Raw genomic sequence first — 24158 nt, forward strand, 5'->3', positions numbered from 1 at the left:
TATTTCAGAAGAAGTTCTGCTCTTGTCCGGGGAAATATAGCAACCCTCTCAGATCCCAGCTGCAAATCGAGTAGGAGCAGCCGACTGAGTATTCATTTTTAATCTATTGTGGAAGTTAGAAGTGCTAAAACCACACCAGCCAGTATCTCCGCAGCATCTACTTAATGGAGCCGCGTGCCACGTGGTTTCTTTAGCATTTTAAGGTAAAATTGTTCCCTGGCCGCAAGCCAAGGGCTGCATGGATCTCCACTGGAGGTTTGGCCCTCCTTCAGCTGCAGCTCAGGCAGTGATGGGAGACAGAGAGAGTAATGGGACGTTAAGTGCAACGGGGGCTCGTGCCAGGTTAGAAAGCATTAATGAGATGGGTTTTTCTTGTCACAAATGGAAAAAGCTGACTTTGGTTTAATGATAAACTGGGAAAGGATCCAGGTTCATTTCTTCTCACTGATTTTTTTTTTTTTTTTTTTTAATATATATATCTATATATATATCTATATATCTTCACTTAGCTTACACCGATGCAAAAAAATCGTTTAGGACGGTGTTATTCAGTGCCTTGCAAAAAAAAAGAAAACCAAAAAAACCACGAGAGATATTAAATATAACTCAGGGTGACCAGTTCGACAAGCGCAACTTTACGGCTGCTACAGGTTATACACAACCCAGCATCGACCCAAACACAAGAAGCAAGAATTTCACCCGCCGCTTCCACAAATTACTTGCAAAAGGTGGGGTTTTTTTTTAAGCATCTCCCATCCCTCAGGCTTGGTTTTCCTGATGCTGTTTGCTATAACCGTGCGGCTCAGCGGATTTAAGTCTCTTGCTACGTGTTTGACCCCTCCGAGCATCCTTTTTTTTTTTTTTGCTGTATTTTAACATCCCTTAGGTCGTGGCGCTGAAGTGTGAGCGTGACTTGTCACCTATAGCCCATCCAAAATAGCTTTTTCTCAGGCTGTAACACAGCAAGCGTTACTGCTTTGGGGGTTTGGGGGGCATTCAGCAGCAGTTTTTCCCTTTAGACAGGCCAAGAAAGACAGCTAGGCTCAACCGAAAGCAAAGTGGCGCGGGGGTCAACTGAAACCCGGCCAGGGCTTCAGCCTTGCTGCGGCGGGGGAAATCTCTTTATTTTTGTGTGTTGCTGCAGGAGGTATTTGCAGCATGCAAGGTGCGGAGCGGGGAGATCCATATGTACACCAGGAAGGGTGGGTTTTTTTTTTTAAGATTAAAGGGTTAAAATTGCAACCTGACAGCTTGTGGCTTGAGGAACCCATATCTGACCCTCCCCAAACCCCTGTGGGGTCAACGGGTGCTCGGGTGCAACGCCGCAGCGTGCCCAGTGGGAAGGGGTGTTGGTGGCGGTGGGACTAAGGAGATTAGGTAAAACCCTTCCTGTTAGCAAAGAGGATTTTCAGAAACGTTCTTGCAGGGATACCAAGGACCGGGTGAGCTCCTCTCTGCCCCGTCCCTCTCGGGGCAGCCCCGAGGAGGAGGACATGGTGAAGGCCAATTTTTTGAGCATCCAGCTCCATCACTGTCCTGCCACGCCAGGGATGCGTTTGGGGTGGAGAAGGAAATTTTCATCCAGTTGCCTAAACTGGAGCCTCCGGGGAGGTGATGGGGAGCGTCAGTGCCCGTGCGCCCCAAGGGCTCTTCACCAAAGACGACCGTAAGCAAGAACGGGGGGGTTTTGGGGAGTCCCCATGGGGATATCTTGAAGCTGTGGGATCCAGGGCCACATCAGTGCATGATGAAGAGGGTGAGGAGGAGGAGGGCGGCCAGGGAGGCGTCAGCGAGATGCAGCCGGATGCCGGAGGCCAGGCGGTACTCACGGTACTGCTGGACACACATCTCCCGGATCACCTTCGTCACCACCTTGGTCTCCAGCTCCGTCTCCGTTTGGTTCACCGCCGGAGCAGACTCCGAGGCGTTTTTCTTGGCAGCAGGCCCGATGTTGTATTCGGTCACCGTGATGTTAAAGCAGTCGGCGACAAAGGTGTCCTGCGAGACGGGGCTGCTGTAATCCCGGTAGTAAACCTGGTTGGGGTAACGCGCCGAATTTTCGTTCCACCAGCGGTACTCGTCGGGGCTGTCGAAGCGATAGTGCATCCCTGACATGACGCGTCCTACGGCGTAGCCCCCCAAACCTCCCACCACGGCACCGGCCGCCGCCGCCCCGGCCATGTGCTTGAAATTGGTCTTGGATTTGGGGGGTTTCCAGGGCTTTTGGTTGTGGTAGGTTCCTCCGCTGGATGGGTTGTAACCCTGTCCCCACCCCGGGTTGTGGGGGTAGCCAGGGTTGTGGGGGTACCCCGGGTTGTGGGGGTAGCCAGGATTGTGGGGGTAGCTTGGGTTGTGGGGGTAGCCCGGGTTGTGGGGGTAGCTGGGATTTTGGGGGTAGCCGGGCTGGCGGGGGTAGCTGGGCTGGCGGTGGCTCCCTGTGCCCCAGCCGCCTCCGCTGGGTTTGCCTTTGCTCTTCTTGGAGAAGGCGACGTCGGTCCAGGCGCCGAGGAGCAGGGCCACCAGGCAGCAGGAGACGAGGAGCCTGGCCATGGCTGCGGGACACAAGGACAGGCAGGTTACGGGCAGGAGGCAGAGACCCTGCAGCCCCCACAGCCGCCCCGCTGCGAGCACCACGGGCCCTGGGCTCCCCTACTCGTGCATCCTATGAAATACGTAACACCCCTTCTAATCCAGCTGCAGAATGAACAGCTTTGGACTTAAACGCATATTTATTCTCCCCAATAATATATTTTATATATATATTTTTACATATTTTACATATATATTTATATTTTTATATATGTATATATTCCCCCGCCTTCCCAGCAGGTCTTCTGCTAGCAACGGCACCTTTAAGTAGTGGAAGAAATGTGGGGAGGAAAACGCTTCCCTTGCTTGGGAGGTAGAAATCCCCTTATCAAACCTGCTCTCTCCCATCAGATGATAGAAATGAGGTTTCTGCTGTGCAGGGGCCGACGGCTGTGAAGATTCATCCCAGTCTCAAAGCTTTTGAGTCCCCACGGCTGCGAGGAGGGCAGCGCCCAGGCTTGAGCTGGAGGTTGGTTTTTTTTCCCCAAAGAACGAGATTCAGCATGTTTTGCCCAATTCCCTGTTTACGTGCAACAGACCCGAACTGAGGAACAGCACGTTTCTAGCTTAATGTGTTGGCAAATATCTGCTGCTGGCATCCCAGGGGCGTGCCAGGCGTCTCCTCTGTTAGCTGGTGGGCTGGCAAGGGTGAAATCCCATTTTAACGACCCATTTCTCTCCCTCTGTATAGTATAATCCAGCCTGCGTAATGCACACCAGGTCTGCAAATCCTCTGGAAAGACCTTTGGAAAATGCCACCCAAGCTGCAAAATCCCTTTGGATGCCTCCCCACAATGCCAAGGAGCACTGAATTACTGTTAGCTTGTGCTTATGAATTACTGTTACCCTTGTGTTTAATATGCAAGTCCAGCAATATCAAAGGGTTTTTTCTGTCCTGCCCAGGGCTGAGCTATCCCCAAAAATCCCCTGGGCATGCCAGGATGCTGGGGAGGGAGGGCAAAGCATTCCCAGCAATGCGTGGGTAGGCATTTCGCAGCAAGCCTGGATGCTTCAGATGCACTTTCTGGCTCATATTACAGCAAGAAACAATTAAGGTTTGGGTCCTGAGTGGGATTTTTTGCAGCAACTAATGGCCCAGCTTCCTCAGGAGTCACCACTCAACCCCGAGTTCAGGTTTAATGCAGCTAAGAGACGATGGTCTCCTGTACGATATCGACCTCATCAAGCGCAACAGGCAGAACCAGCCTCTGTTTAAGCCAGGGGTTCTTCTGTTGCACATTAGCCATGATTTTATGGCCCATGAAAAGCAAACTCTCCTCGGGTTCAGGTGATGATGCTCTTTCTCTCCTTTGTCCCCCAAAACATCTGGTCTGATGGAAATGATTGAATTAAGGTCTTTTAATGTCAGTGGTTTGGCTGGGATCGTTATCAAGAAACTGAGTTAAAAGAGCAGGGAAGATGTGAGAGCCTGTCCTCTGTGAGGGGGGGAAAGCCAGGCTCCGGCTGCCCGCTCGGCACAGTCTTGTTGAAAAATCGGGTGCGAGCAGTCTGCTGTGGAGCGGGTTTGCTGCCTGACTCGCCTCGCAGCACCCACCCGCTGGGAGGGAGCGAGAATGAGATCAGGGGGGTTAAAAATAGCTGGAAGACATGACAAAAACTCAGATGGGTGAATGCTCCTTAGGCACTCAAAAAAAACCCAAAATAAAGCGGGGGGGAGAGGGGGAAAGCAGCAAATTGGTAATTATTATCTTTTTTTTTTAAGGTGTGAGACTCCCCAGAGTGAGTTGCAAGGGGGGGAGGAAATCAACCCCTGGATGAAAACAGGTTATGGCAAAGGCCCGGAGGATATTCCAGCCTGGCAGCACCAACCTGTTCCTCTAATTGCCTTCCGAGAGGCCAGCTCTGATAAACAGAGCAAAGGCTCGTTTGCGTTCGTGCTGCTAATTGCCGAGGTCCTTGGGCAGCTGAGCTTCACCCCAGATAAAGGCGGTCGCTGGCCCAAACCGCCTGCACGCCATGGGGACAGGGAGCTGCTTCCCTGGGGTGGGAACTGCCTTCCCTCTGCCTGGAAACAGCATTTACAGTGTGGCCGTAATATTATTATTAATTTTATTATATTATCCCATGGCTTTGCAGGTATTTTTTTTCCCCCGACTCTTTTTAACCTTCCTCCCCCATCTTCCCCCTTTGTGGGCGAACATAAGCGATGAGAAATTAATTCGGGTGATTTATATCGGAGCGATTTATATCCACGCTTGTGTCCGAGAACCCGAGAAAACCCGTGTCTCCTTCGGGGCAGAGGAGGGAGCGGAAAATGGAGGATGCAATCGCAAGCGGCAGTTACGTGCGCAGGGCTGGCACGAAGGCAGGTTCGGGTTTGGAGAGGAAAACCAACACCCTGATGTCAAAATAACCGTGGAAATGACCTCGTTAAGGTGTCCAGGAGGAGAGAAGAAATGAGGGGAGCTGGGGAAGAGGAAGGTGGAGGAGCGATGCGGTGAGGAGCGTGGGAAGATGCGTGTGGATGGGGGTGTCAAGACACCCCCCCTCCTCCCCGGCAATGCTGGGAAGCTCCTGGCTCATGACAGGTGAAAAATCAGGGCTGGGGCTATGGGGAAGGGGGCTGCAGGCTGGCGGTTTGCTTGCTGAAAATATCCCCCCCTAGTTTTTAGAAATCTCCCCACATTTTATTATTATTTTTTTAATCCCCCAAATAAAGGGGGAGCGCAGTTCTGCACAGCCGGGAGCTGCGTGAAAGGACAAAACCCTCCAGGTAGCTCGGAGGGGGGGGGAAGAAATTTCCCACCAGCATCAGCTCTGAATAAACAAGCAGCATGAGAAGGAGAGCTCTGTCTTTCCAGGAGGACGCTGCCCCGCGGAGCTGGCGATGTCTATTTTTAGGTGGCAATGGCGGGGAGAAGAGGCAGCCCCCCATCCCCTGTGGTGCTGCTCACAGTTAAAAGCCCCCTCGCCTCCGGATTCGCCCCACCCCGAGCCCCCACGCCCCGTTTGCCCCAGCACTCACCGTCCAGCAGCCCGCCGCCTGCCCAGTTCGGGGTGGTTCAGCCTCGGCCGCGGAGCTCCGGGGAGGAATAAATAGCACGGGGGAGGAGCTGGGTCCTGCGCAGCCCGGCCCCCCCTCCCCGGGGAGCACCGCAGAGCCCGGCTTCACCCCGCAGCATCCCTCCGGCGGGTGGGGCCGCGGGAGGCAGTGTCCGCGGCACTTGGATGGTTTTATTCGAGAGATATTGATGGGATCGGCGGGGGTTGGGGCCGCTTTGGAAATCTTGGCATCGGGGCTCTGGGTAGAGGAAAGGATGGTTTTAACACTTGCCGGCTACAGCCCCAAATCCTTTGTCCTGCGCAACGGAGAGATGCTCTATGCGCTGATGGAGAGAAAATAAAACAGACTCAGACCTACAGGGAAAAGGATGAATCTGTCTTCCAGGTCTGTATTGCTCTGAAGGAGTAAAAATCAAGCTTGCACCTCAACTTTGTGTTGAGGTACCCGAATATGTGATGGGAGGAAATGCCACAGCGGTCAATTAAAAATTTCGGGGGATGCTCATGGCAAGCTGGGGCTCTTACAGCACCCTTCCGCAGAGAGTGAGGGGACGTGCGGCTACCGAGACCTAAAGACAAGGAGTTGTCCCCATCCTTAAGGGTTAGGTTGGGTCCAGAGCAACCTGGGATGCTTACATGGTGGTTGAGAGATGCAAATGAATCTTGAAACTAATTGCACTGAGACTGATTTCAGCACAGCCACATGACACAGCCCAAATCCTCCCGAGGTTTTGCTGCCTGAAGCAGTCAGGCCAGGTATGGTCGTCCCGGTGATGCTCCCACCCCTGGACCACAGAGCACAGCTGGCTCTAAAGAGGATTTCCACCCCAGTGCTCCATACACTTGTTTATCCATCTGGCTGGATTATGTCAAAAAGGAAAAAAAAAATTAAAAAATCATCATTTCTGTCTGGCAGGGAAATGAGTTGTGCTGGGTGCTTTGGCTTCACCGGGGAGATGTGCATGTTAATTTCTGGAGGAGGCAATTAAATACCGGGGGCAGGATTAAGGTCAGCGAGCCTGCTGAAGCTGTCTCCTACAATATTTATTCCTCGTGTGAACACGCAGATGGCTCCTGGTTCTCTGGCCTTGGTTTAAATGCTCTTCAGTGCGCTATCTGAAATCCAAAGCCAGGAAAAGCAAGCACTGGGAATGGGGTGGTTGGGAGGAAGTCGTCTGTGGCCTCCAAAAAATCAGGATTTTTTTCTGTAATAATGTATTTCAGAAGAAGTTCTGCTCTTGTCCGGGGAAATATAGCAACCCTCTCAGATCCCAGCTGCAAATCGAGTAGGAGCAGCCGACTGAGTATTCATTTTTAATCTATTGTGGAAGTTAGAAGTGCTAAAACCACACCAGCCAGTATCTCCGCAGCATCTACTTAATGGAGCCGCGTGCCACGTGGTTTCTTTAGCATTTTAAGGTAAAATTGTTCCCTGGCCGCAAGCCAAGGGCTGCATGGATCTCCACTGGAGGTTTGGCCCTCCTTCAGCTGCAGCTCAGGCAGTGATGGGAGACAGAGAGAGTAATGGGACGTTAAGTGCAACGGGGGCTCGTGCCAGGTTAGAAAGCATTAATGAGATGGGTTTTTCTTGTCACAAATGGAAAAAGCTGACTTTGGTTTAATGATAAACTGGGAAAGGATCCAGGTTCATTTCTTCTCACTGATTTTTTTTTTTTTTTTTTTGCTTTAATTCATGCAAAACACTTTTATTCAGGTAGCTCTAGACTTATCTAGAGAATTAGCCACAGTCAGGGGAAGGCATTAAAATAGTTTGCGGGAGATTTACTGGAGTTTTGCAGTAATTTGGTGGGGTTTGGAGGTTTGGTCCCACAGCCTGTCCTCATCCCAATGTCACTCCCTGGAGCCAGCAAAAATTCTGGGCTCAAGCTCACCCCATCTCAAATCACACTTAGCTCATCAGGCAACCTCTTCAAACTCTCCAAAAGCAAAAAATAGATGGAAATAAGTGCTGTGTTTGCAGGGTTAACGAAAGGCATTTTGCAGAACTTCGTTTATTTTCCAGTCTCACCACAGAATAGTCTTTTTGAAGTTAAAACGCTCTACTTCGGATTTTTCTTGGAGACCAGAAGTCTTGGTAATATTCTGCCCCTGCCTGGATGAGAGCAGAGAAAATCTGATTTGGGGAATACACAGGAGTGCAGGGAAGGGAATCGCTGTGAGCACATGGTTCCCGTCAAAAAGGAAAAATGTTGCTCAGTCATGCTGTAATTTTCCCATGTCAAGTGCGTAATTAAAAAATTGAAGCCTTATTAGGGCATTTTCTTTGGTGGCGAGGGCTTCACTGCATGCACGGGGTAAAGCTACACCAGGGCTCACGGCCCTGCTGACCCCGGGAAGGGCAGGTCTCCTCTGAGAGAAACAAAATGTCATTTTTGGCTCATTTTTAGGCAATTCTAGCTGGTTTTTTTTTAGGATGTGTGACCCTTAAAAGAAGGATTTTTCCATGTGCTGCATAGAAATCTTTGCCTGAAACATTCTACTGTATTAAACTGCGGGATTACGTAGCTCACGGATGGCATTTCTCCTTTGGTCTTGGCAACCATAAGTTTTCCTGTAAAAAAAAAAAAAGAATAAAATTATAAAGTACTATATAAATTTTTAGCCTTTTGCTGTGAATGGAAGCAGGCCAGAAGGCAAAACTGGCAGGAGCAGGGCATTAAATACGCACATTCTAAACATCATGGGTTACACAACGTGCGATGGTGGGGAGGAGAAGTCCCAGCAAGTCCCTAATCCCGGAGGCATGTGAGGGCACAAACAACGTGCCAGGAGAGCAACCGTCAAGTGGGGAAAAACAACCAGCCCAAACTTTCCACATCTCGTGCTGCTTCCAGGAGGGGTTTTCTTTTTGGCCAGATGCAGCTCTGTTGCCAAGCCAAGGAGTGCGAAGCTGGCATGGAAAAAATAAATCAGTTTATGACTGTTCTTCAGTAAACAAGACTCACTGCAGCCGTGATGCTGAGGAGGAGTCTGTCCCCAGCGCTGACGGGGTTTCCTCACCAGTGATGTCTTTTTGCAACGTGATCTACGGGCAGATGTGGCTCAGGTAACGGGATCCTGCCAGCATCTGCCTGCTGGTGGGAGGGTCCAGTGAGGGACTCCTGAAAGGTGGTTTGGGGAGGAGAAAACAATAAGGCAAGTCTTTCTCTTGCTGTGTTTCCAAGACAAAACTAGATCCTTGGAAGCAGATTAGCCAAATCAATTTAACATGAATTTTTCTTCTGCAGGCTGAGGCAACTGAAATAGAAAATACTGGAGGCTGCACGCACCCTCCTTCTCTTTACGACTAAACAACTGTCTTTAGAAGGTTATAAGTGTTCATCCAGCTGCTACAATCTGATTAGGAGCGTAATAACCTCTGCTCATGTGCTAGCTGCTATTCCGGGCAGGGACGCACGTAAGCTCCTTACGGACGGGCAGGACGCTCCCCGCCCGCAGGCTGATGCCTTCCCGGTGAGGCACTGCATCTTTAGAAGACAACCTGCATGGGACACAGCTCCCAAAAATGCGCCTCCAACCCCTCCCAGGGTTGGTGCATCATCCAGGTGCGCTAGAAGGTAAAATAACAGCTTTTATTAAAAATAAATAAAATAAAATGCCTTTTTTAAAAGAAAAAAAAAAAAGGCTTTTTTTCGGTTTGGAATAAGCACTGATAAGAAAAGTGCTTTGAAGGGGGAAAAAAAAAAAAATCAAGTTTGGGTATTTGAACCTCCATGTTGCCAGCTGGATTCGTTTATGGGAAATGAGAGAAGTCAGTCACGCTCGTTCGAGGAAGATGTTTGCTGTCTGATTTGGTTTCAGCCCAGCGTTTGGTTTAAAAATAACTTGTCCCTGTGCCTTCGGAGCAGCCGCCGCGGGACACGCCGGGTTTGTGTCTCTGGGCTGAACAATTCGCTGCTGTGCCCGGGAGAATGAGCGAGGGGAAGAGCCGTAACCCTTCGCAGAAAGGGCTCATTATGTCCTTTTGTATGAATAAATCCCCGGGGTTTCGGACAGACAAGGACAGTCCAGCGTCTTATAAACCAAGATGCCCTTCCATAAAGCTGCAGGAACAAATACTCTTCCAGCAACGCCATGATCCAGCTTCCCATAAACTTCCCCGAGTGGTGCACTACCCAGAAGCCGGCTCATTCGCAGGAAAAGCTGAGTATCTGTATTTTTTTTTTTTTCCTCACAGCAGGACTTGAATATGTGAGTCACCAAGAGGCTTTCCTTTGCCTCTCTCCCATTTATTTTTAACTTACAATCCCTTTGGAAGACTTTCCGAGATCAGAGCGGCACCGTAAGCACATTGGATGACAGAACGTGGCTGCACTGAGGTCACCTTCTTAAAAATAAACCGGGGCACACCCTGGATGGGTGAAGCTGCTCCCATTTTCGTCGGTTTTCTATCAGTCAGCTGTGCCAGCCTTGGGTGCTGCTCTGGGGAACTGCTCCTATCCCGGAACACGTCAGCTGCGTGTCGAGAGCCCGTAGGAGTGTGCCGGAATCCTGGCTGACTTATTTAAATGTTGTATCCCCAAGCGGAGCTGCTGGCAGCAGCATCTTCTGTCAGAGGTGTGATGGGGGGAAAGACACCGCCACGGTCCTTGGGGCTCCCTGGAGATTCCCGGCTGGGTTGTGCTGGGAAAGAGGCAGGATAAATCTGTTTTCTCAGGGGGAAAAGGGGCTGTGGAGTGAGATGGGGAAAGCTGAACGCCAGGAAATACAAATTGCTTGATTTTTAATTAGAAAAACCCACCAAAACGTCAAGCAATCAACTTGAAACAGGGACCAGGATGGAGAGGAAGAAATATTTAAAAGAGCTGTTACGTTTTTCTCTTAGCTATATGTTATTCTTTTACATACATCATTTTGGTCCAGGTCTTCACCTTGTTTATTCACGTGAGGATGAATCAAGCTCTCGCACCCCATGACCTGGTTTCTAACCCATGTACTTGGTAAGGATGAGGTGATTAAACCCACCTCACTCACAAAATAGTCATGCAAATCCTCTTAGCTGAGCCGGGGAGTATCTTTCCACCACAGCTTTATCTCTCTCCCTCCACATAGAGGGTTCCCAGGGCCAAGGTTGGCTTTATGTGGTTTCGTCCCCTTTTTTTTCCTCTGAATATAATTGGGGAATAAGCAAAGATGAACTGGTTTTAGGAAATGTGTGCCTGTGGGGGAAACCAGGTCAGATTTTTAGCCATTAGGGTTTTGAATCTTGTGAAACAGCCTCCCACGTGGCGTGCACCTTTCCGTGTATTTTGGAGCGCCTTCCAGCTGGGATGTCAACCCAAGACCGCGCATGGCTTAGTCCAAAGCTTTTCTTTCCCCTAAAGCAACAAATTAAAGGCTCTTTATGAAGCTCGTGCTGGGGATCGGGCTGACATTATATACCAGAGACATTATACACCAAATATTCAGGCGTTATATGCCAAGTCTGCTCCATATGTTTCATTCTCTGCCCTTTTATCTTGGAAGGAGATCTGCTGATGTGAGGAAGCTTCACCATTGCCTGCGTGGGAGCAAGAAAAAGCCAATAATCACAGTCTGGAGTGAGGAAAAGCCCGGGGAGAGACAAGGCTGCTCCGAAGATGCTCAAGATGCTCATGCAGAGTTGTCATGGGCACGATGCTCTCCGTAGTCATCTCCATGGCTACCTCGGCACCAAGCAGACGGAGTGCAAGCGATGGAGGAATGGTGTCGTTAGCGTAAATGCTTCACACACTCTCTCTCAGCTGATGTAAATAAGTAATGCTTGGGATCATCCAAGAGGTTTGTCTCCAGGGATGACGGCTGGTTTTTAAGCAGAGCTTGAAGGCAGCTGAGATTGCCAATGTTTTTATTTATGAAAAACTGAGATTTGTCACATCTCCCCTGAGGTATTTCTGCAGTGCATGCACTGAGGTACAAGCGCATGATGTAGTCAGATGAGCACGGGTTTGTTTTTTTTACTCGACCTTAGCCAATGCAGTTGAAAAACACAGGTGCTGTTCCTGCTTCTGACCCAAGATTACGCTACGGGAAGGGCTACCTTAAGAAATAAATCTGTGTGGAGATGAGGAAGTTCAGTTGTGACCAGGGTGTGGAAATTAGAATTTGGAAATTACAGTTTTTTCACCAGCTAGAGATCTTTTTTGTAAACAACACTGAAGATTACACAAAACAAGAGCATCTAGTTGATACAGTCCGGAGCCGAGGTGTGCCAGCTTTAGGGACTGAGCAGAGATGCCAGAGCCAACAACTCCCCTAAAGGCTTTCTCCTTAAGTTTCTCTCCTTAACTTTTCCAAAGCAACTCCTGATGCAGTGTGAACACCACTGCGTGGGGAAAGCCAGGGCCATAAAAGCCACGTTAAATCTGTGCGGAGGGCTTGAATTACAAGGGAAGAAGCTCACAGACCATTCAGGGCTTGGGCTTGCCATGATCTCCACGTCACCAAGAGCAAAACCACAGAGGTGTCAAGCACAGGCTGCAAAACATTTTATCCAGCGATGCTTTGAGAGGACGGAGGAAAATAGTTTATAAGATGATGGACATAAACCTTGTTACGATCACACATGTGGGAGCAGCACTGGAGGACAAACCCCAGCTCAGGCAATGGCGTTTTGCTCCAGTGACTGGCAAAGAGAACTTTTGTTCTCTCTACAATTATTGCTAAAGCTTGTCTGGCTGAACTACACAACTCTAACGTGCCCTTTTCCCAGCAGCTCCAGTGACCCTGGCCCCTGGCTTGTTTTTCAGCGCATTTCCCAGCAAGCCCAGCAAGGCTCTAGGGAGGGAATAATGATCAAAGTACAGAAACTGGCGGAAATTAGTTTTGCATTTACGGTGGCAGGTCAGGACCAGCTGTTTATCCTGAGCTGGGGGGGGGGACGCCAAGCAAATTCTTCATACCAGGCTCGGTGGAAGGAGGCTTCCCGTAAGCAAAGCTCCATCCGCAGCCATTAAATAACAAATAGTAATAAACACTAACAATACAACACAGTTTAGTTTGTTTTTTTTTTCCCCAGGGTGTTTTCTTGTCCGTATTCTGGCCTAAAACAGCTGCGTCGTCCAAAATATTTTAATGGTATCAACAATCCAAGGAGTTTGTCATGTTAAAAATAAAGGAAGCTGAAGCAAAGCCTTTAGGACTTGAATTCTCACAAAGCTTAGCCTGTTTGGGAGCTTGGGTTATTCTGATAAAGATTCATTAGATTGCTCAAAAAAAAAAAAAGAAAGAAAGTTTGTTATGATTATGTCAACTCCTCAGCTGAGATTAAATGAAATAAAGCTGAGAATTGGGGTCTTATTGAGTCCTCACTAATCGCTGGAGCTCTCCTGCACAAATAGCTCTAAAATGAACATTTTGGGGACTGGGATGGGAATGAAGTTTTGAACAGCTCTTCATGGCAGCTGGTTTGTATCTAAACCTTCGGAGCTGTTTTCAGAGAATGATGAGAAAAGCAGACGGAGGAGGTCACAGATCCTTTTTCTGCAGAAAAAAAAAAAAAAAAAAAAAAAAAAAAAAAGGAAGTTGACATTCCTTGAAAAATGGGGGAGAAAAAAAGGGGGAAATGAAATAACAATAGTAAACCTGAATACTCTTTTAATTCTAGAAATAGGCTGATTCTGGCAGAACCGGCTGCAAACACTTTTCCGGTGTTTCTCTTCTGTAGAGAAGTGCAATTTATGTCTTGAAATAGGTGTTGGTGGGGAACCGCACCTGGGCTGAGCCGAGCTCCTGGCTCTCTGCCACAGACCCAGCCCAGCAGGGGAGAGCTGACAGTGCTGCTGCCCTCCAGCCCTTTGAATTATTTAGTTTAGGTAGAGTAACTATAGACACTTCTCGGGGTCAGTAGGTAGAGCACGAGGAAGGTGTGCCAGGTGAGGTGTCGCAGGAGTTGAATTTCAAGAGAGGAGGATTTGAGAAATGGTTTAATCAACACCAGCTTGGTTAAATCCTTATAAGTGCACAGGACACAGATCCCAGTCTGAGATAGGAAAAAAAAAAACCAACCTCTGATGGAGGAGATACCCACTTTTCATAAAAAAACCTCCACATCCAGGAGCTGGAAATGAGCTAATTTCAGTCTTTATCAACACTAGTAATCGAGCAGGGGGAAGGTGTGATGGCCTATGCGAGGGGTCTCTTTGGGGAGGGATTGGAGATTAACCATAGAATCCCAGACTGGTTTGGGTTGGAAGGGACCTTAAAGCCCATCTAGTCCCACCCCCCTGCAGGGGCAGGGCCACCTTCCCCCAGCCCAGGTTGCCCAAAGCCCTGTCCAACCCGGCCTTGAACCCTGCCAGGGAGGGGGCAGCCACAGGGGAGAATTTCTGCCTTAGATCCGATCTAAATCTATCTGCTTTCAGTTTAAACCCATTGCCCCTCGTCCTATTCTTATACTCCCTGATAAAGTCTCTCCCCATCCTTCCTGTAGCCCCTTTCAGCCCTGGGAGGCTGCTCTGAGCTCTCCCCGGAGCCTTCTCTCCTCCAGCTGAACAACCCCAGTGTAGGATTTTCTCCCGCAGTGGGCAGTTCTTCATTCTCCCAGGCCCTGCCCTGTTGAGTACCTCGGCCTCCTCCATATCCCAGGTAACCAGGTCTCCTGTTTCATTCCAGAGAGCGCCCAGATTTTCCCTAGTCTTCCTTTTATCCCTGGCGTGCCTGTAGAGGCTTTTCTTGTTGCCCTTGATGGCCCTGACCAGATTTAACTCTCTCGGGGCTTTGGCCTTCCTAACCTGATCCCTGGCTGCTTGGGCAGTTTCTCTGTATTCCTTCCAGGCTCCCTGACCTTGATTACATCATCTGTAGGCTTCCTTTTTGTGTTTGAGCTTGCCCAGGAGCTCCTTGTTCATCCACGCAGGTTTCCTGCCGTTCTTACCTGACTCCCTCTCTGTCAGGATGCGTCACTCCTGTGCTTGGAGGAGATGATCTTTGAGTATTAACCAGCTTTCTTGGGCCCCTCTTCCCTCCAGGGCTTTATCCCACGCTACTCTGCCAAGCAGATCCCTAAGAGGCCAAAGGCTGCTCTCCTGAGTCCAGGGCAGCGAGCTCCTCACTGCCCTAAGGACCCTGAACTCCCCCATTTCATGGTCACTGCACCCAAGGCTGCCCTTGAGCTTCACACTCCCCACCAGCCCCCCTTTGTTGGTGAGAACAAGGCCCAGCATGGCACCGCTCCTCCTTGGCTCCTCTATCCCTTGGAGAAGGAAGTTCTCATCCAGGCATTCCAGGAACCTCCTGAACTGCTTATGTGCTGCTGTGTTGTCCCCCCAACAGATACCAGGGTGGTTGAAGTCCCCCACGAGGACCAGGGCTTGTGAACGTGAGGCTGCTCCTGTCTGTCTAGAGAGGCCCTCATCCACTCAGTCTTGCTGGTGGGGTGGCCTGTGGCAGACCCCCACTATAACATGGGATGGATTGCAGTTCCTCTCCCCTGGCAACTCTAGTTTAAAGCCCTCTTCACCAGCTTGGCAAGTTTATGTCCAAAGATGCTCTTCCCCTCGTCTGACAGATGGGCCCCATCAGCCCCCAGTAGACCAGGTGTCTCAAAGCGAGTCCCATGGCCTAAGTCGCTGAACCTCTGGCTGTGGCACCAGTCCCGTAACCAACTGTTGATTTGCCAGATTCAAACGGTCCTTTCAAACTCAAATGGTCCTTTCAAACCCCTTCCCTTTGACTAGGAGGAGTGACGAAAAACTACCTGCCCTCCAGAGTCTCTGGAGGTGTCTGGAGCCCTCCCAGGGCTCTGTAGTCCTTCTTGATACTCCTCAGGCTTCTCCCGGCTGTATCACTGATGCCTGTGTGAAAGAACAGCAGTGGAGAATGGGCTGTATGAGGCTCAGCAGTCTCTCGGTGACGTCCCTGACATGAACCCCCGTAAGCAGCACATCTCTCTAGAGTCGGTCAGCAGCTGGGACCCTTCCACTAGCCCATACTGCCCAAAGCCCCATCCCACTGCCTTGAACCTTTCCAGGGAGGGGGCAGCCACAGCTTCCCTGGTGCATCGGGTCTGTACCCCTCAGAAGAGAGTCACCTACCACTATAACCTGTCACCTTTTCTTAGTCGTGCTGGTTGTTCCGTGGAGAGCAGATCCGACTGCCCGACTCAGCTCCAGCATCTCTCCTGTCTTTCCTCTTCAGTCTGCAGAGCGGTGAAGTGGTTTTGCAAAGGTACCTCAGGCTCTGGAGAAGCCTCTTTCTCCCGCAGATCCTCGCCCTTGTAAGATTCTATTCTTCTGCATTATTGGCCCGGCTCCCTTCTGTGTGTGCCAGTGGGGGAGTTTTTGGCCGTTTGGCCGTGGGCTGTGGGTCCGCTGCAGGCTGCGCTTGGAACCAGCTATCGTCTAACTCCTCCTCAGCTTCCCTGATGCTACGCAGCCCTCTCGCTGCCTGCTGCAGGACACCCTCCACCTGGGCACACCTCCTGCAGGCAGACCTGCTGCCTGTCCCTGCCCCAGGAGAAGGGTCTGGGCACTTCCCGCAGTCTGAGGTCTGCACCGCAGCCTCTCCCTTCAGCAGCTCCATCTGAGCGGAGACATCGGCCAGCGCTGGGGCAGATGGTGAGGAGCCCCCAGCCCGAGCTGCAGCCTTCGCTCTCAGACGAGGACCCGCCACCCAGCCCTGGGGGTCAGGCGGGATGAGTGCCCTTGACCCGTGCGGGTGGTCACAGCGCTGTGCCCCCGCTGCTGGGGAAGCGAACTTCCAGCCTCTCCACTTGGCCCCTGCGTTAATCATAAACCGTGACCTTGCTTTAGGTGAGGAATCCAGCTTGCCCTCTTTTTTTGTTGTTTTCCTGAAAAATAAAGTGCCCCCCAGTTGGTTTAGGACAAGTTTCTGGATTATTCATTGGTGATTTACTATCAACTCAGAGAGGCAACTGCTCACATTTTTAATCCATCTACCTCCCAGGCACGGAACAGAGATATTACATAATATAATATGCATCTAGTTTGGAGTGAACTCATCTGTTATTCATTACTTATCTGTGTGTTTATCTGTTATTTATTGTGACCCAGCTACAAGAATTATCTTTAGGAAGCAGAGCCAGCTGAATTGGGCATGTTTGCTTGCAACCCTGGATCTTTTTTAACCAATGGACCAGCTAAACAAATATTAATGCATTTATGTTACTTTACCTTTTAAAGCAGATAATCCCTTTGCTCTTTGGCACCACATAGTGGGTATTATTTTATTTAAAATGTAGTACTACTGTTGAGAGGGGCTTATAAAAACGAGGCAGACCTCTCTCTTTTAATTATCTCAGAATTTCATGACTGTAAACCTTCAGATTATACCCAGCCGGGTGCAGAAGAGTTGTGGATTTATTTTCTGAACGAATCCCAGGTACCAACGTCACTTCTCCACAACCCTGCCTCTCCCCACCACCAACCTTCCTCTGAACACAAAATACTCCATTTTGAAGCTGATTTTTGCAGATGACACCACAGGGTAGTTTCCAGATAGGCTGAGGACATTCCTGGGCACTGGGGGTTCCTGCAGAAATCCTCCTTTGGGCTTCAGCTCCCCAAATCCCTTTTGCAAAAAGCCTTTGCAATGCTGACCTCTGCAGGCAAATACTGCGTAAAGCCAGCTGGGTCTGGGCAGCAATAACCTAAATAATGCATAAACCAGGTATTTCACTCATTATTGCTGGCTGTGGGTAGCAATAGCCTTTCAATAATGCATAAATATGGGGCATTTCTCTGTTGGTTAGCAAACGGAGTATTTCAGTGAGGGAAATACTGGGAAATCCTCATCTGCTTGGAAGGGTCTCATCTGCTAATTCACGTATAGATTTTGTAAATAATTTGCTGGTTGGACAAAGCACTTAGAGATCAGAGGAGGAAGGATATGAATGAAAATCTGGCGTTTCATTCCATAAAGTCATTGATGCAATAAACTGGGAGCCAAAGGCCCTGCCTGGGCTTCCCTGGGGGGAGACGGGGGGAAGAGCCAGAAACGACCCGTACCACACCCCTTAACCTGCAGCTTTGCCCCTGAAATCCTGCCTCTAATTAAGCTCTAATTAACAGCTGAGGCCCAGGAGTGCCCCCAGCCCCGGAGTGGGGTTATGTGTGTTGTGTTTCTGGGGGGCTGGAGATGGGAGTCCCCTAGGCCCAGACCTGGTATCTGGGCCCTGGCCCAGCCACCTCCTCAGGTCCCGGCCTCAGAGCCCCCCAGGCGCTGGAGCTCCCCGAGCTGCAGCCTCCCCTCAGCCTCAGCAGGCCTCGAGTCCGCCCGACCCCGGCGTCTCCTCAGCTGTGCTGCCTGGCCCCGAGCCCCAGAGCGCCCTCGGCCACGGCCTGCTCTCAGCCCTGGGCCCCTCGGACGCAGCCTTGCTCCCAAGGGAAGGCCTGGCACGGCCACGGGGCAGGTCATGGTCACCGATCCCGGCGCATTGGAGGCGTCCCGTGGGAGCAGATGGCCTGGGCTAGGCCGGGCCTGCTGCCTCTCGGGGCTGCCACCCACACCCAGGGCCTGAACCCGCGGAAAACGGGGGAGATCACAGAATCCTCGGGGTTAGAAAAGCCCCTGCAGCTCCTCCAGCCCAGCCATGACCCTCCCCCTGACCGTTCCCAGCTCCCCCAGATCCCTCAGCGCTGGCTCAGCCCGACTCTTCAACCCCCCCAGGGATCCCGGGGACTCCCCCCTGCCCTGGGCAGCCCATTCCAACGCCCAACAGCCCCTTCTGCACAGAAATCCTTCCTCAGAGCCAGCCTGACCCTGCCCTGGGCAGCTTGAGGCCATTCCCTCGGGGCCTGGCGCTGGGGCCTTGGCTCCAGAGACTCATCCCCCCTCTCTGCCCCCTCCTGGCAGGGAGTTGCCGAGGGCCAGGAGGTCTCCCCTCAGCCTCCTCTTCTCCAGACTGAACCCCCCCAGTTCCCCCAGCCGCTCCCCAGCAGACCTGTGCTCCAGACCCTGCCCCAGCTCCGTTGCCCTTCTCTGGCCACGCTCGAGTCACTCAATGGCCTTTTTGGGGTGAGGGGCCCAGAACTGAACCCCCTCAGCGAGGGGCGGCCTCCCCAGTGCCGAGCCCAGGGCTCAGATCCCTTCCCTGTCCCTGCTGGCCACCCCAGTGCTGACACAAGCCAGGATGCCGTTGCCCTCCTTGGCCCCCTGGGCACACTCTGGCTCATTCTCACCCCCCCAGTCCCTCTCTGACCGGCAGCTCCCCAGGCCTGTAGCCCTGCTGGGGGTAGATGTTGCCCATCAAACAAAGCAGGCGGTGCCCAGTTTGGCTGGGGAGGACTTTAATGTGCCCACTGCCCGGGGTTTCCGAGTGTGGGGAAGCGTCGTGGGGCAGCAGTCGGGCGTCCTTCGCTGTGGGGTCTGCGAGGGGTACGCCAGCAGCTAGCAGGAGCTGCGGGGAACCTTCCCCTGCGCCCTAGATCAGCCAGGCTCTGGAAGCATCCCTCTCTGATGGGTGACCAGACCCCAAAGGTGGCTGAGGAAGAGACATCAGAGGGACCCAGAGCCCCATGGCACATGGAGATGTGTGCCCCGCACCTGGAAAGGAAGCTCAGACCCTGAAGGACACTGAGGAAGAGACGTTGGAGGGACCCAGAGCCCTGAAAGACATCAGAGGGACCTGGAGTCCTGCGATGCTTAGGCACAAGTTTGATGGGAACTCTTGGGGTACAGGGCATGCCACTGCACCCTGCAGACCCCCATCCTAGAGCTTGAGTGCTGTGACACGGGGGATGTGGAAGGGACAGGTCTCCTCTGAACCTGTAGAGCTGCAGAAGAAGGAAAAAACACTGGGGGGGTGGGGGTGGAAGAGCCCCCATCTCCCCTCCCTGCATCCTCCCACCCCAGCAGCTCGCCTGCCCGCCCCGTGCCCGCCGCTTACATGAGCCGGTTGCGGATGGGGCGGAAGTGTTTGGTGAGCCTGACGGCAAAGATGATGTTGGGGATAAGGAAAAAGGTGCAGCATCCCAGACTGAACCAGAAAGCGTTCTGCAAGGAGAGAGCACGAGAATCCCCACTGAGCTGCGTGGGGAGAGGCAGCCCCCAGGCTCTGGAGGGGCTTGGGGAGCCTTGCGGTGGCTGCTCCTGCTGGTGTGGGGGTGTCAGGGCTGCTCTCGGCCCCAGCTGCCCTGTATTCATGCTGGGTTATGATGGGATGCTGCACCAGGAAGGTCCCTGCCAGACCCCTCTGCAGGGACAGGGACGGGATCCGTACCCAGGGGTCAGCGATGCGGTCGCACAGGATCACCCGCCCGTTGTCCAGGGCCGTGGCAAGCGGCTGGCACGAAGCCACATCCTCCCTCAGCTGGAACAAGAGGTGGAGACAAGGCATAAACCCACTCCTGGCTTCGGGGGATGCATCTTGCTGCCTCGGCTCAGCGAGGGGCTTGCACGCAGCAGCCATGAGGGCTCCCGGCCCCAAAGAATCCCACAAACACCTACCGTCTGCCCAACCCAGTTCAGGTACTGTGCGAAGTACCGCAGCTCCTTCCTCGTGAAGCAGCCGATCTCCTGGGCAGAGGGAAGGCAGTGTGGAGGGCTGGTGCTGCGTTTCCCAGCACAGCTCCAGCCCCACTCCAACCAGCTCTGGGCTAATGCTGGGCTTGGAAATGGGGGCTGAAGGCTTCAGGTGCCCCTTTCCCTCTTGCAGCGCTCTGTTCTCTCTCTTTCTTGCTGGTTGTGGGGAATTTTGTATCCCCCTTGGCTCACCTGCCGGAGTATCTGCTGGGCTTGCACAGGTAGCCGGGCTTCCACCGAGGCTATGGTGGCCAGTGTTGTCTTCACCCGCTCCTGGGGAATGATGTGGAAGGGCAGAGCATCCTTAGAGCACCGAGCAGCAGGACAGGTGCCCCAGGGATGTTGGGAGCATGGCATGCAGCGCTGTGCACATGCCAGGCTTCAAAGTGGGTCTTATTGCCAGAGGGCAGGGAAAGGGGGACCCTGAGCAGAGAAACCTCCCAGCAGGGAGCAAGTGAGGTTAAACACCATGGGACGGCTCTGCTGGGGACACTGAAATGCTGAGAGTGCTGCAGGGGGATTTCTGATTTACAGCAGCAAATCTAAATACTAACGGAGACCGGTTCCCCCCGTGTGGCATTTTTCCTGGCTCTCCCATCACCCTGTAACTGGATTTTTGGGGCACTGGCAGGCAGGACCCATAGAACACCACGTATTTTTCAGAGCTGGAAGAAACTGCACAAATACCTGGAGATGCGGCGCCAAGCGGGAGAGGAACTGGACGCTTTCCCCCATCTTTGCCTGCAGGACAGGTTGGTGAGAAGGGTGCAAAAGCCCTGTTGCCCCTTTCACAGGGATACCTGGGCAAACGCTGGCAGAACTACGTGCCACCAGCCCTTCACGGACTCACCACCAAAGCCTCCTGTGATTGCACTGTGGAGTTTTGCACCTGCCACAGGGCCCGGGCCTCAGCGCCCAGCCGCTCTGCCACTGTGCTGTTCCTCTGTGGGAGGACAGCGGGGTAAGGACGTTCCCGTGGGCACACAGCAGCCCCCACCACCTGCCCCGGTGCTCACCTGCATTTTCTGCAGCCCCTCGAGGCTTCTCGCCAAGCCGGAGAGGCTGGTTTGCACCACGGGGTTTTTCATCTGGGGGAAGACGGAGTTGGTTGACCAAAACCAGCCCTGGAAGCTGGCTCTGGAGTGGCTGGGCCACATCCTGCCCACCGCAGGGGGGACCAGCTCCCTGCGATCAACCCCTCACCTCCTCCTGGAAGCGCCTATAGTCCACTTCATCCACGCCGCTGTGGGCGAAGGTCTCCAGGTCCTGCCTGCCCTCGCTGCGGAGGAGCCGCACGTCACCCAGGCGCGCCGTGAAGTCGCCCAGGCGTTTTTGGAAATCAGCTGTGTACTGTGGGTGCAAGATGTGGGGGACGCTGTGGGGCTGGGGCCAGGCACTGCCGTCCCAGTAACCCCAGTAAAGCTCATGCATCTTTACACTGTTACCAGAAGCTCTGGCTGCAGCCAGCCCTCACCTTGGGGGACTTTAGATGCTCATCCAGGTCGTAGGACCTCTCGAGATGCAGCACCTCCCACAGCCCTGCACCACTCTTGCACTCCCTGGAAGGCAAAGGGACATGGGTGGCATGATCCCAAATTATCCCTCTGCTGTACAGGGGCAGAGACGGGCTCCTGCAGCACCCACCGGTACACGGCACTGAGGTTGGAGTCCCTCCTGAGGTTGAGCTGGCGGGTGAGGTTCATGGATGGAGGCAGGTTCCCAGGGGTGTCAATGAACTGTGCCAAAAGGGACAAAAAAGGGGTCGGGCACAGGCATTCCCAGCAATTATTTTGGGGGTGCTCTGCCCTCCTCGGGTGGTATTCGGAGAGAAAGCAGTGGCCAGCCCCATGCAGGGCCCTGCCTGCGTGTGCATGGCCGTGGGATGAGCCCTGACCCCTCTCTCAGCCACGCCACAACATGCTGCTGGCCCCGAGCACCCCAGGGGTCCCCGGGGTCAGGACAGGGGTCCTGCAGGTATGAGCATCGTTCCCTTGAGTGAATTCATAGAATCACAGGATGGTTTGGGTTGGAAGGGACCCTAAAAACCATCTAGTTTCAACGCCCCACCATGGGCAGGGCCACCTTCCCCCAGCCCAGGCTGCCCAAAGCCCCGTCCAACCCGGCCTTGAACCCTGCCAGGAAGGGGGCAGCCACAGCTGCTCTGGGCAGCCTGTGCCAGGGCCTCACCCCCCTCACAGGGGAGAATTTCTGCCTCAGATCGGATCTAAATCTCCCTCTGTCAGTTTAAACCCGTTACCCCTCGTCCTATCCTTCCCCTGATCAAGAGTGTCCCCCCCTTTCCCACAGCCCCTTTCAGCCCTGGGGGGCTGCTCTAAGGTCTCCCCGGAGCCTTCTCTCCTCCAGCTGAACCCCCCAACTCTCCCAGCCTGTCCTCACAGGGGGGCTCCAGCCCCCCCAGCATCTCCGTGGCTCCTCTGGCCCCGCTCCAGCAGGTCCGTGTCCTTCTGCTGTTGGTGCCCCAGAGCTGGACCCAGCCCTGCAGGGGGGGCTCCCAGAGCAGAGCAGAGGGGGAGAATTAACAGTGCAAGGGCAATTCCCTGATGATGTTGCAAATCCAAGGACCTCATCCTAAACTTAATCTTTTGGTATAGGATGGGGCCTTTCTGAATGGGCTTAGCGGGAGGACACAGAGCGTTTGCGGGCACGGTGCACGCAAGCAGAGGTTCGTGGGGCAGTGGGTGGATGCATGGCCACCCACCTTGTAAATCTCCTGATTGACCCAATTTCTGCAAACCAGTGTCTGGATGTTGCCCCCAACCAGGAAGGTGGCAAAGACCAAGAGGATGAGGAGCCAGGAGAACAGGAAAGCCAGGCCCACGCCGCTGGAAGAGAGAGAGGAGGTGCCGGTGGTGGCTTTGCAGCCCCGAGCGGGCAGAAAGGCTTGTGGGGACCTGCCAGGCTGGCTGCTGCCCCGCGGCTCCCTCCGGCGCCCGGGCATGCTGGCCTGCCTGGGAAGGGCCTGTGGGAGCGGGGTGTGCCGGGCAGCGGGCCGGGGTGCGGGAGCTGCCAGCTCCCAGGGAGGAGCAGCTTCTCCCACACCCGCCGGCGCAGGCGGCGGCTTCAAAAGCCTTTCCGTCCAGCTGGCTCCCGGTCCCTCCCTTGCCTCTGCCCCTCTGTTTTGTTTTGGGTTTTTTTGGGGGGCAGGGGGGATGGCAACAGCCCCCCCAGCACCCAGAGAGATGCTTACACCAGGAGAAACTTGGCGCCAGCTTCTCCTCGGCACTCGTAGTCGCTCGGGTCTTCCCTCTTGGAGAGCCCATACGCTCCCAGGGCCATCCCTGTGACGTTGCAAGCGAGGATGAGGAGGATGATGGAGCACAGCACGGTGCCCGCAATCCACCTGGAGGAAAGAGCAGCAGGGCACAGCCTCAAGATACGGCGCCAATACACCAGCTCAGCACCCATCTCTGCCGCCCTCCCCGCACCCCTTCATGCTCCCGGGTGTCACCTGTAGTGCTCGAAGCGCTCCACCTCCCGGAGGTACGGCTGGCTCCTGTCCTCCGCCTTCACCAGGGCTTCGCTGACCGGCTGGGTGTAGTCGGGGAGGGGGAAGCTGTCGGCGATGGACTGCACCTTCTCTGTCATGCGGGCCATCTCGTCCCGCAGATCTGCGGGGTCAAGGCCATGCTGGAGGGGTGGATGGTCCCCGTGTCCCACCCTATGTCCCCAAACTGGGATTCATCCCACGGAGAGTGTCCCCGCTCGGTCCGGCCATCCCACTCACCCTGGATGACCTGCGCCATCCTCTCCACAGCCAGCTCCGGGATGGAGTTGAAGGTGCCATTGCCCTGCGAGGAAAGAGGGGGTGCTGAACAGCTTGGCTGGGGCTGACCACAGGCTCCAGACCCCCCCACGCTGCACCCTGACCCCCCCAACCTGACGAATCATCTCCGCAAAGTCACTTCGAGGCAGACCGGCCAGCGCCTTCAACATCAATCAGGTACCTGAAGAGACAAGCAAGAAAGCTCTAATTATACAATTAACCATGGAAACACTGTCAGGTTAGTGACAATTCAAAGAGAAAGAGTAACTGCTGTCTCTTA

The 24158-nt window shown here is 53.2% G+C and overlaps 2 protein-coding genes across 2 annotated transcripts in view; both read right to left on the reverse strand.

The window, feature by feature from the left end:
- Positions 1-472: 472 nt before the first annotated feature.
- PRNP (prion protein) lies at positions 473-5686 on the reverse strand. Its single transcript, XM_026863161.1, has 2 exons — positions 5576-5686; positions 473-2552 (listed from the first exon to the last, which is right to left on the reverse strand). Exon 2 carries the CDS (start codon positions 2548-2550, stop codon positions 1738-1740), a length of 813 nt encoding a protein of 270 aa, XP_026718962.1. The 5' UTR covers positions 2551-2552; positions 5576-5686; the 3' UTR covers positions 473-1737.
- A 13567-nt stretch (positions 5687-19253) lies between these two features.
- PROM2 (prominin 2) overlaps positions 19254-24158 on the reverse strand; it is a 5719-nt gene continuing 814 nt past the window's right edge. The window contains exons 4-19 of the mRNA XM_026863001.1: positions 23992-24047; positions 23840-23903; positions 23564-23723; positions 23303-23455; positions 22814-22937; positions 21739-21830; positions 21569-21653; positions 21298-21444; positions 21111-21182; positions 20945-21037; positions 20782-20835; positions 20287-20367; positions 20020-20088; positions 19793-19882; positions 19460-19566; positions 19254-19346 (exon numbers count right to left, since the gene is read on the reverse strand). Of these exons, the coding sequence (XP_026718802.1) occupies positions 19283-19346; positions 19460-19566; positions 19793-19882; positions 20020-20088; positions 20287-20367; positions 20782-20835; positions 20945-21037; positions 21111-21182; positions 21298-21444; positions 21569-21653; positions 21739-21830; positions 22814-22937; positions 23303-23455; positions 23564-23723; positions 23840-23903; positions 23992-24047 (1511 nt within the window). The 3' untranslated portion in view covers positions 19254-19282. The remainder of the gene's footprint in view (positions 19347-19459; positions 19567-19792; positions 19883-20019; positions 20089-20286; positions 20368-20781; positions 20836-20944; positions 21038-21110; positions 21183-21297; positions 21445-21568; positions 21654-21738; positions 21831-22813; positions 22938-23302; positions 23456-23563; positions 23724-23839; positions 23904-23991; positions 24048-24158) is intronic.

Source organism: Athene cunicularia (assembly GCF_003259725.1).
Source record: "Athene cunicularia isolate RWA chromosome 22 unlocalized genomic scaffold, athCun1 chr22_part1, whole genome shotgun sequence".
Classification (NCBI taxonomy): Eukaryota; Metazoa; Chordata; class Aves; order Strigiformes; family Strigidae; genus Athene; species Athene cunicularia.

What these genes read in the sequence shown, in the direction of transcription:
- PRNP (XM_026863161.1), bottom strand. Translation starts at nt 2,550, where the DNA reads ATGGCCAGGCTCCTCGTCTCCTGCTGCCTGGTGGCCCTGCTCCTCGGC.